The sequence below is a fragment of the Pleurodeles waltl genome, chromosome 6 (genome assembly GCF_031143425.1).
Source record: "Pleurodeles waltl isolate 20211129_DDA chromosome 6, aPleWal1.hap1.20221129, whole genome shotgun sequence".
NCBI lineage: Eukaryota > Metazoa > Chordata > Amphibia > Caudata > Salamandridae > Pleurodeles > Pleurodeles waltl.
In genome coordinates this window covers 817,539,973-817,552,626 of record NC_090445.1, presented here as the reverse complement: position 1 = coordinate 817,552,626, position 12,654 = coordinate 817,539,973, and the positions used below count along the sequence as shown (strand labels likewise).

The window sequence follows — 12,654 nt, the reverse complement described above, 5'->3', positions numbered from 1 at the left end:
CCACATTTGTACATGGACATCCCCACAGTCTTGATTCATTCATCTCTCATGGCTTATAGATACTTTTCCTTTGTGGTCTTCATCAGCAACAGGATTTCAATGCTGCCTTCTCACCAGTCATGTAATATTTTATGGTCTCTCGAGAGACAAAATTTAATGATCAGATCAGTAACTAAGCCATCCCCGTCCATCATCTTTCCTTGCCTTTGATATTCACCTGGATTTCAGCTTTTTTAGAGCGTGGATACCTTGCACTCCACAGGTACTCATCAATCTGCACATCTCGTTCTTCTCAGGGACACCATTTGTGGTGCCCTAAGAAGAGGAAGATTCTCCATCTGAAACTCTCCCTCCACTTTTTAATCTCAAGGGATTCAGAGGAGCCGGATTGATCTTCCTGGACAAACACTGGTTGCTGGCATCTTATTTGTTTTTGGGGTGCATCATACATGGGAATTGCAAGCTGTTCCTCCTGTGCAAATAAGGTCCAGAAGGTTGAGGCAGAAGGAGACTTCTAACTGTTTCTGCTTTTTAAATGAATAATGTTTGGAGGCATGTGCAGGGATGCCTCTGTACCCTTCGCAAGCATTAGAATGAATGCACACAGGAAAGGCCTTATATACAATGCTGCTGCAAATGTGTTTAAGGTTAGTCATCAATATTCACAAACATTTACTTTAATGCAAGGCTGCTGTTTTCAAGATGGAATATGATTGCTGCCCCAAAGTAGAAATCTATCTCCCATTTCTGCTTCCCCTGTTCTTCTTTGTTTTAGGGCTTGTCAGGCAGACATCTTATAGTTTCCCGTCCAAAACTACTACCTGGAAGGTGCACCTGCACCTCTTTACATAGATGAAGGTCCATGCAGGGCAATGATGTAAAATGACATTCCATCCTTCTCTCTGAAATTGACCAGTCCTAATTGGTTGGAAATTTGACCTTGTGAAATGCGCTGGACTGTTATTGGCAGTTTGCTGCTGTCCAACTGTTGGACCTTTTAAATGTAAGGTCGAACAGCCCTCGAACCCATTGAACTCTTACGGATTAAGAGGTGGAGGCACAATGTGATGTCTCTTTATTATGAGTATGGAGCTGCAAACATCTCATTATTGGTTAACGCTAATCCAGTTGGCCCTGCTCCTGCCATGCTTCCATTGAAGCCCACTGCGAGCCCAGGTAAACTGAGATGCTGATCCTAGAACTTGAGGGAACAGAGGCTGGGTGACCTCCGAACAACCTGGACTGCTGCAGATGTTTGTGAACATCTGCTGAAGTCAGTGGCAGAAGATAAAGGCAGGCTGCTAAGACTTTAACTGCACCACATTCTTATGAAAGCGAGTGATGACTGCTTGGTGAGAACGATTGTCACACCAACCATTTCTATTGTTTTGTTCTTCATTCTCACCTACTGCGTGCAGTAGTCCTGCACCCGGTTGGTTGGCCAGATATCTGCATGGAGAGACCATGTGGTGTTTGTGTACCCTGTGCGTCTTTAGGCTTACACAGCAGCAGTTTCTTCTCAAGGGCGGGGGAGTGTCACCCTACCCGCCCGTTGCGAGATACGCAAACAAAAAAAATAAATAGCAATGAAAATAATTAATTGCCATTTTATTTTTTACCTGAGCATCGCGCACCAGCTCAAAGACATGCTGGGCTTGTCCTCTGCTGCTGGCAGCAGAGGACTGTTTCTGATGCCGGCAGCAGAGGACTGGGGCAGTGCCTTGACTGGATGCTCCAAATTGTGCATGTCACTTTGGCCGGGTGTTTTGTGCCGGCCAAAGTGACATGCGCACTTTGAAGCTCTCTGGGTGGAGACCAAGCACAGGCCTCTAGGGCCTGAAGGAGCATCTAGCCAGGCCACTCCATCCAATTCAATTGGTGCCATCATGCTGGTTAGCAGCATGAGAGCAGCATCTGGTTTGGTTAGGAAGCTCCTCTGGCGTTGTGGAAGGAGAAGCGCACCAAGGAGGATGCAGAGCCCATGGGTAAGTGCTGTTTTTTTAATGTATTTTAAATGTTTAATGCATGTGTGTAATGCATTTGTGTTTGTAATGCATGTATGTGTGTAGTGGTTGTTTTTATGTTGTATTTGGTGTTTTGTTTTGGGCTTTGGAGGTTGGTTTACTTTTTTTTAAGGAACTGGTTGTGTACTTCACTTGCCCCACCACTTTCAAAGGGTACAAGCCTCCGCTGGGCGTACACACTCGTCGTTTAACTCTAACTCTAAACCCTCTCTCTCCGGGCTTAAAGCAGGGGTGTGACTTGGTCAGTAAGATTGGGGGAGTGTGAGCTTCAGACTTTCCCAACAATCCCGCCGGCATAGAATGTAAAAATACATTATATGGGGGAAGGGCGCATGAGAGGGGCCTAAGGGGAAGTGGATAAAAAAAAACATACCTGTTTTGCTCCCGTGCCAGGCTCCTCTCCCGTCGCTGCTGCTGCAACCACAGGCTCCCAGCCTGCCCTGCACCAATCCTGACACTGCTCAGAGCAGCATCAGGATTGGCTGTGAGCGCCCAGCCAGGGCACTCCTAGGCAGACTGGGAGCCTGTGCAGGCTCTCTCCAGCCCAGAAACTGTGTTGCTGGGCTGGAGAGTGTTGCTGGGCTGGAGAGAGCCCTGTGCGCATATGTGTTTGGCCGGTCTGAGATGGTTGCCCAAACACACATGCGCTCTGAGGGGAGTGCACAGTGCACTCCCCTCAGCTCGTCACCCCCACTTCCCCGCCCCTTTTACATGGAAAGGATAATAAACAGGGTTTATTATCCTTTCCATGTAAAAGGATTTGCAGCAGTTGCTGCTGGGGGGGAGGAGGTAATGTTCCTCCACCCATACGGAGGAGCCACACCTGCTTGTTATACGAGCCTCTCTGTACTCTTTACTGCCGCCTTCCTCTCAGATGCGTCTTGCCTCTGACCTCTAGTAGAATTGGTGGAAGACTGAAGCAGGCAGGCGATAGAAGGGAGGAATGACCATAATGGTTTGCCACTGGGAGTGCCAGAATGTCGGGAAGGCTGGATACTGTAAAATTAAGGGTAGATGTTAAGACTGGACTTACATGGTGTGGGCTGAGCAGTAGACACCCCAAGTCAACGAGCACAATCCACCTCGCTGTTTTGGAACTTTTAAAAAGAAAATTAGGTCAACTTTAAAATGTCTGTGTTTGCCACTATTTGAACGTAACTGAATGTACCAGTTAAAACAAGATAATTGGCTGTTTATTAAGTGAGACAGATAAAGCGAAAGGTGAGGACGTTTTAAAAGGATTAAAGTCAATTACCTTCCTCTAATGACCTGCTGCTAATGTCATAAATGACCTTCACGCAAGTGGTGACAGTGGCTTTTGTTCTCTGGCGGCAGCAGAATTACTGCAATACCGAGACACTGGTGCGCTGATTCATAATAGTTTGGGAAAAAAGAGCAACTTTCACAAGTGAAGAACATATGCATCTTGCTGATTCACAAACATCTCTGCGATCCTTGCCTAACTTATGCAGTCCATGCAGTAACCCTGTATGTGCTTGAACTTCACCAAAATGGTGCCCCCTGACCCTACATGTGTATGACACCTACACTGAGTACATTATGCATGCAGTGTGCTACAAAATATCAGCGATCTTCATTTCATTAACTTAATATTTCCTCCAATAATATTTCTTTTTTGGCTTGCACGCTCCCCGAAACACACATATGTTGTTTAGTAAAGTGTTAAATGGTGCAGTTCACTTCACTTTGCACAGCTTGCGCTACGACTATTATGCTATAAATTAGGCGCTCGCATGAGTGTGCTCTGTACATTTTATATACAATTTGTTTTGTAATTGTTTATTTATGGGCAGTGGCCTGACCTCTGCTGTATAGTGTGAGTAAAGAAAAATTGGGGGGATAGGCTATAGGACTAGGCGCTCACAGATAATCACCAAATCATAAATATGGATAAATATTGAAATCACAGTGCTCCTGGAAGGAGGGTCCTCCCAACTCCTCTAAAGTTTCTTGGAGAGAAACAGACAACAATTCAAGAAGATCAAGGCACTCGTGCAAATAGTAAAAACTTTAGTGTCCGTGTAGTTAATAATATTGTGTCTTCTTCTTGTAATCCAAATTCACTCAATAAGTGTAATCAGAAGTCAGCAGCTTGAATCCATTCTTTAATTTATTATTTGGAATTGTTCTCCTTGTCAGTGGTCAAAAACCAACAGCCAACACGTGTTTCATCATACGAGAGAATAATCTCACTGACTTCCTCGGGGCTTAGAAACTTGATTTTGAAAGGTATATGGACCAAACAAATACGAAATTATTCTGATCGAATTCTGTGCAAAAATGTTTTCATAATCATCCAATAGTGACCAAAAATGTGCTGTTATCTTGAACGTTAATTTCGAGAACTTTAGCAGTCCCATAGGCTAAGAAAGTCTTCCGAATTAAGTTTCATACAGCTATCACTTTAAGATCATTGTTATCTTCAAGGAAAACAAGGAGCTTTGTATCGGGAGTTTAACTGACGCTCCCTTTGCTGGTGTTTATGCAAAGATTGAAGTCTTTACTATTTGCACGAGTGCCTTGGTCTTCTCTGCTGTATAGCTCCAATTTTGCAAGCCCATTCAAAATTTTGCATCCGTAGTGTACTTGCCTTTAGCATAAATTACACAAATGTAGCATGTAGATGGACTTGAAATTTTAACTTTTCTTTCGTAAAATAAACTAAATATTTGCATTTATGTAAGTTGCTTAGTACTGTTACAGTGTGAGTCTCATTTATGCCAGGATAAAACTCTTTGGATTGGATTGGATCAATTCATTACTAAGGGCCTAATTTAAAGTTTATTGGAAGATTACTGTGTCACAAACTATTGGATATCCTGTCTGTTGTATTACAATAGCATAGAATCTAATGCACTTGTAGTAAGGTGGACTGGATGTTGTCACATTTATGATGGAATAACTCGTCTGCCAAAATGTAAATCAGGGTCTAAGTTGTGGTTAAAGCAGTCAAGCCTGATGAACTAATACTAATGTCACTATTCAATATGGCTAAATAAACGAAAATAATACATTTGTACTCAATTCTAAAGAAGCCCCTCAAGATTTAAGAATGGGAATCATGATAATTTGTTATTTTTGTTGTTGTTGCCTGATTGCAGTTTCATCAGGAGATCCAGATGCGTCAGAATGAGGCCTCCAGAGATTCGCGGCGAAAAGAAAAACTGGAGAAGGAGCTGAAGCAGGTCCAAGGTGACTTGGACAGCAAGCAGACCGAGATCAAGAGCTTGCAGCAGTACCTGCAGAAGAACAAAGAGGAGCTACAGAAAAACGAGCAACAAATCAAAGAACAGAAGGTAGTGCAGCTGCGTAACTTGTTATCAACCAGACTTTGGGTAGAACATTAAATGGCGGCTGAGATCAAGCCAAGAGGGAAAGCAGGGAAGTAGAGCTCCTTGGAAGTTAGGAGAGGGAATAGAGTTGTCTTCTTGTAACCCTCTTTACAACAAACCATGCCACATCCAAGTTTCAGTCGTTGCCTCATCCCATTTTCAATTTTCGTTCATGTTGTTTGTTCAGAGTAGTTTCTGTCCCCTTTGCTAAGGCCCACCTCTCTCAAGGCCTGCTGCTCAACGCATTCTCTAAGAGGGACTGGGGGAGTCATTTCTAAAGAAAATTAGAGACAAATATATAGGGCACTACGTGGAGGCAGATGATGCCTTATGCAAAGCTGAAAAGGCATGTTGTAGTTTGATAAATGGATTTAGAGAGATACTAGTGAGTTTTGTAATGTCAGTGATTATAAACGTAGCCCCTTTCAGAATTTGGGGAGACACCAGTGTGGCTTGCATTTGTTATTCCTTTTACTAAACCGTCAACATTTTTACGTAATAAAACACTATGCATGATCCCATATGATATTTCATGATTAGTAAGCATTGTTTTTTTAAATTTATCCTCTCTGTTTAATCCCCCATTTACGAGAGGGAACAAAACGTTTGTTTTTATGTATGGCAACATTAGTTAACACCCTATTCTGCGACGAAAAAGTGAACTATTTATTTCCTGTGAACATGAAAGCCACTTACATGGCTATCCTCATCAGGCACAGAGACGCCCATCAGCAGGATGCTGTTAGTGTAGTGCAGAAAAATAACTCAGCCCTTTCATAAACAGTTGGTTTGGCCGGAGTGTCCAGCTTTCTCAGAATCTAAAGAAAGGAGCCATCAAACGTGCATTGCAATCACTTAAAAATAGATCAAGGGAACGAGGTAAGCCACACGCTAGACATCCATTAACCATGTCAAGCGCTGACCATGCCTATTACTTCTCAAGATCACCACTTGGGATGGGCCATGAGCGAATGACCGATCATATAGTTCTCTGAAATAATTTATATTGTCCTCCTTTCAGGTCAAGATGTATTTTATACGGTCAGAAGCTCGCATTTCTAAAAGTGAAATTAAAAAAGAACTAAACCGAATGATCTATTTTTACTTGTATAATGATTAAAATATGAGTAGCGTTATTGTTAGATCGTAGAACTTTAAGGTAACAACATGGGGGCCAGGGCTTAAAGAATGAATACCAGGGCTACAGTCTTCAATCCACCTGTTGCCTCTTTAATCCACTACCAGACACTCCTGCAGGCTCCTGCTTTCTTCCTTTCTGACGGTTTTGCTGTCCGTCTCTTCCTCCTCTTTCCGATGTGTGTGTTTTTCTCTCTGTTACACTCAGTAAGTACGGATGCGGAAAAATAAGCGCCATTCCCCCAAAATAAGTGCTGATGACCCCTACCGGCTCAAATTAAGCACCTTGGGTCTAGAGATTACATTTCGCTTCGCCGTCCACGGTTTTGTTAACGAGGTTACTCCCTCTATTTACGTCAGAGTACTCCTGCTTTACATAGCTGATTAGCTCCAACATTCGAACATGCTTCACAGATCGCTGTCAATATTGAATCACACTCGTATTCATCTTAAAGCTACGAACCAGAATGTTTGTAGAAGATCAGGAAACGGAGTGGGCATGTCCTGGTGGCAGCACATATGCTGTGAATAACATATGAAGCAGAATTCCTTGCCGAGATCTGAACAGCGTCCTTGCTTGCCAGCGGGTAAAAGGACCGTCATTTTACACTCATTTGAAATGATTAGAAAGATTTCTGCCAAATGGAAAATGGTTCTTAAAATATTTATCCACCACCTGCAAGTGAGACCTCTCTGCTTCCGAGGCCCAGAGTAGGCTTCAGATGTTGACATTTCCTCTAGTGCTTCGGCTCTCGGTTTGGACGATGTTTGGCAGTTACCGCTGTGATAAGGGGCGATTTGCATAAAACGAAAAGCAATCTGCCAGGCTGGCTAGCGCTGCTTCAGGATTAACGTTTTAAGGGAGGGAGGGTTTATGCATTAGGTCACCATAAAGACGTCGAACTTTTATTAACTACTTGAAGTATTTCCCTCTTGCCAGATCTTAAATGAGCGAGTTTCTAAAGAACTGGAGCAATTTCAATTGAAAAACACGAAACTCCAGCAAGAGAATGAAGCGCACAGCATAGCGAATGAACAGCTTATTCAAGAGAACCACCAGAGGGCGCTCGAGCTGAAAGTAAGTATTAAAATGTGAATTACGATATTCTGTATGACATGATGTACCCTTGGCCTGGGCTATTTACCGCGGACATTTGGGTAAAATAAAGAAATAAGTACTTTGAGCCTTTAACGTTTTTTTGTTGTTACGCTGTTGTGTTTGTTAACCAGCAATGAAGTGTTGCAGGCGAAGGTTCATTTAGCCTCCTTTACTATGATTGTTATTTTTTATTGTTGCACTGACGTTTTTTTTTTATCAGCAATGAAGTACCACGGGCTCCTAAGCTGTGGCTGGATGGGTGGAAGGTGGAGTGTGGCGTAGCTGGAGGTGCCCTGAAGCCACCCAGCCCTGCCACACAGTACAGGGGAGTGGGGATACCCATTTATGTCGAAGCATTTGGCCGCGACAAATAGTCAGCAGGATTCAAACTGCCAGGACGAAACAACATCAAAAAATGATAATCTTGCAATTGCAAAATACACTTCAATATGTGGTGGAGGCTTGGATAAGGATCCATTAAACAACGGAATTAAAGGTTTATGATCAGTATATACAACAAATCGCTGACCATACAAATACAGATGAAAATGTCTACAGCCCCAATGTACTGCAGTGGCTTCTTTTTCAATCTGTGAGTAGCGTTGTTTAGTCTCTGTTAAAGCTCTGCTGGCATATGCCACAGGAGCCCATTCCCCATCCATCTGCTCTTGAGCCAACACCGCTCCCAACCCTGTAGGACTAGCATCAACCGACAGTTCTGAGTCTTTAGTAGGATCAAAGTAGACTAAGGTGGTATGCTCAGAGAGTGCTGATTTAGTGGCCTGAAAAGCAGCTTCTTGATCAGGCCCCCACTCCCAAACAGCACTGGCCTTAATAAGATCGCTCAAAGGCGCAGTCAAAGCTGTCAGATTTTTAATGAAACGCCCACAGTAATTCAGCATACCCAAATAACTGCGAACACCAGACACATGATGGGAGCCATGGTGGCTTGAATGTCTTTTACTTTATCCGGGTCAGGCAACACCCCATCTCCTGAGAACCGATACCCAAAGAAAGCCATTTCTGATTGCAAAAACGAACACTTATCTTTGTGGAGTGTCAAACCATTATCATAGAGCCTCTGAAATGTGGCTCTAAGTCGTGTAAGATGTACTTCCTTATTTGGCGCATGCACCAAAATATCATCACTGACATTGATGACTCCTGTTAGACCAGCAAGCACCCCACGAATAGTGTCCTGAAAAACCTCAGCAGGGCTAGAAATCCCAAAACGTAAACATTTATAGCGCCTGAGGCCCACAGGAGTAGAAAACGTGGTAATGTCCCTAGAATCAGGATGCAACAGTAGCTGATGGTATCCTGTCCTTAAATCCATCTTCGAAAACCATTTCGACCCTGACACCTCAGCAACAAGGTCATCCACAGAAGGTGTTAAATGACGTACACGCTTAATGGGAACATTGGGCAGGCGCATATCAACACAAATCCTCACCTCCCCTGGTTGACAGGGTTTCCTGGTAATCACAATGGATGACACCCAAGGCGTAGGTCCATCTACCTTCTCAATAATATCAGCTCGTTCCAGCTTCTTTAATTCTTCCTCCACCTTAGGCCTCAGATGGAATGCAACCCTACAATGCTTCAAAACCATGGGTTGTATAGATTTGTCAATATGTAGATGCACCATACGATCCTTTAAACAACCTTTGCCTTCAAACAGTGATTGAAACTCGGTTATCAAATTCTCCACAGTCCCCAAATAAACACTGAAGGTAAAAGATATAAGACTAAGCCGCTCTGCAGTCCGGCAACTCAATAGCATGTCCGACCCAGTAGTGGTAACAAATACCTTTGCTTGTATCGACTGATTTTCATGAGAAAATATCGTAGTAAACTCCCCTGCCAATGGCAATGGTTTTGAAGATCAAACGCGTAAACCTGAGTCGTCGTGGGCCGTGGGTGGGGCTGAAGAGGAATACGCTGCAAAACTGACGTTGCTATAATATTTATGGAAGCACCAGTATCAATCAGTGCATCAACTTTATGGCCTGCCAGCAAAACTGAACATCATGGTACTCGCTTTGGAGGATGCACACTGGGCTGCAAAGCATGTATCATATGAACTGTACCTTCACCACTCTCATCATCGTCCAAATCGTCATCATCCATGACAACAACCCGCTGTATCGAATGAAAAGTCTTGAATCTCTGTGACCGAGGACGGGACACAGACTTGCAGACCTTAGGAAAATGATTGAGTTTATTACAATTTGAACATGTCTTTCCTTGGGCCGGACACACACCTTGATGAGGAAATTGACCCCCACAAGAATAACAGAAACGGGGTGATGTGGGGGTCTTGGACTTGTACTTCTTCCTCTCCCCATGTGCTGTAGTAAAAGCATTCACCGGCTCCACTTTGACCTGTGTCTGCAATGCCGCTTCCATATGAGCTGCAAGTACCTTGGAAAGCTTTTTAGACAAGCTTTTTTAACATGAGAATGTTCACTATTGACATGGCAGGCACCTGCAATATATGTTCCCTCAATTTCACAGAGGTACACCCCTGTATGAACTGCGCACGTACTTCATCCTCTACATCCACCAAAGTACAAGTACGAGCCAGATCATTAAGCCTAGTATAAAAGGCATCAACTGACTCATGCGGAAATTGGCTCGCTTGTCGAAGAACAAACCGTTCATAATCAGGATTCGCCAAAGGCTCAAAATGGGCTGTCAGTGCTCGTTTCAATGATTGATAAGTATATGGCAGACCCTCCTCAACCACTGATCGGCCCAACTTATGAACCACCGCACCCCCAAGATGCAACAACATGGGACGGCGTCGATCATTCTCCAAAGCCGTTGCAGCAAAATGTTTCCAAACGGTCCACCCATTCCCTACACCGGGCAGCGAGGGCAGACGGAGGGCCATCAATAACAAAAGGCTCCAACGCAGGGATAGATGCCATGATTACGTTGGTGCAAAACACAGAGGCAACACCCCCAATCCGGACAAAGGCCAACGTCCGGAATACAGTAAACACTGTCCCACCAAACTCCAAGAAACACAGCCACGTAGATGCAGAAAGATCCAGCAAAATATGAAGGAGGACAGCGCACCACAGCGGAGGAAGCAAACACATACTGCAGAACAAAGGGCGCCAACACTCACCCCTCAAAAGGCAGGAAAAAGCGAATCCAAAACAGAGCCGCAGTGAAGAGAAGCTGCAATACGCCACGGGGCACCACCGGTTGCCCCGACACCCACCGCAGTATTGCCAGGCATGGTCCTCCACGCAGCGACCTCCAGGCAACGCCAGTCGCGGCCCACACAGCTGCCTCCAGGCAGCGTCCGACGCGGTCCATGCAGCGGCCTCCAGGCAACGTCAGACGAGGTTGCCCCAGCAACCACACTCCAGCTCCGTGCCGCAGGAACAAAGCGATGCGCCCCCAGGCATGAAGAAAAAGAACGAAGCCAGGGAAGCCTAGAAAACACACGAAGGGGCCAGAACCACCCTCGTCGCCAATCTGTTGTGTTCCAAAAGGGCTGCGAAAGCGCCCAGCAGGAAGCAGCAAATGGCAGGCAACCAGGTAACAAAAGCACTCCAGCAGTAAATGATCCGTTGCTCCACACACCTGGAAATCCTCCCCAGGCTGTTTATTTGTAAATCAATCTATTAAACAATTAATTACGTAACGGACTCTACCATCGAAGAATGCCACTATAGGGGGAATTAAAGCCATTCCCCCTCACTAATTCTTCGATGGAAGAGTCCATGTATAAAACATAACAGACCACACGAGGCCATCGCCCAGACCACAAAGATAGTTGGTATTTTCAGATGGCAAGCTGGTACTGCCATAGCCCAGTCAACAAACAGCTGAGAGCTTACCCACATGACCATTGGCCTAACACTCATGCCACTTATCAGTCAAAGAGCTAAACCCAGAACCAGGCACCAAACTAAACGCTGATGTATAACCTCGGAACACACTCAGTTGCCCTTTTAAGAGGGGCTTCCTGGTGAAATTAATGAGGAGGGGAACACAGAAAGTGCATAATATGCTTACACAGGGCACACCGGAGATTACATACCCATTCTTAGATCTATCAGTTGTAAATTGCATAAACTGATTGAAAGGTCCTTGTACATCGGGCCTTTAATGCAGCCCTTTGCTCTTAAAAGTACTCGTAGTCTAGGGATTGAAAAATGCCCGCGTTGCATTCCCAGCGTTAGGCCATAGGCCCAACTATTAAATCCTCTTTAATGGGTCCTCCCTCCCACAGGGATTTTCCCCAACCCTATGGGTCTAGTGGTTATCCCACACTTTCTGCTTTATCATCTCATCTTCCCAGTTTTTTCATGCAGGGTGTCCCAAGAGACGCAGTGCATGTCCTTTTGCATTAAGCTTATTCCTCCATTTTACAAACACATAAGAAAGGAAGTTATCCTACGAACAGTTAAAAGAAACATAAGAGTCCAGCTGTGTAAAAATATACATCTGAGTTGTGCTTATCCATCTTGTGTTTTTCGTTGCAGCTAGGGTGGCCACCTGGCATCGAGGCAAATTCTTGACAGGACTGTAAAACATTCAGGACAAAGGGTCAAAATTCAGGAGAAAATTTCAGGACGAAGGGTCAAAATTCAGGACAAAAATTAAAAAACAAACGTCAGTTTTACAGACACACCCAAGAGAGGCCATGCCCCATTAAGTTATCAGTGCATTTATTTACTCTTTTTTTACATAGCGCTATTTATTCAGCGTGGTCTTTTTGTGTTTGTCTCCTGATATGCTACATTCAGATGTCACATTACATCCTTGTTCAGTAGTAAATTAATGCCCTTCAGCACTGAGTCAAAGCCATCACCCTTACCCAAATCTACCCAATCTTTCTTGGAGTGAAAGCAACAGCAACATTTTTATTATGTTTCTAAACATTTTAAAACCCATGCCAAACAGTTTGGGAAACATTAAGGTAAGTAACCTTATGCTAGTTTAAACAAGTTGAACAAAAACATCTGTCTCACCTCAACCTCCAATGGACTTTCAACTTAAACAAATTTAATGAGGCAGA

The 12,654-nt window shown here is 44.1% G+C and overlaps 1 protein-coding gene across 1 annotated transcript in view; it reads left to right on the top strand.

Moving 5' to 3' along the window:
• The window catches only part of CFAP58 (cilia and flagella associated protein 58), a 371,939-nt gene that overhangs the window by 116,030 nt on the left and 243,255 nt on the right, over window positions 1–12,654 (top strand). Inside the window, exons 5-6 of the mRNA XM_069239433.1 lie at window positions 5,147–5,341; window positions 7,455–7,592. Coding sequence (XP_069095534.1) covers window positions 5,147–5,341; window positions 7,455–7,592 — 333 coding nt within the window. The remainder of the gene's footprint in view (window positions 1–5,146; window positions 5,342–7,454; window positions 7,593–12,654) is intronic.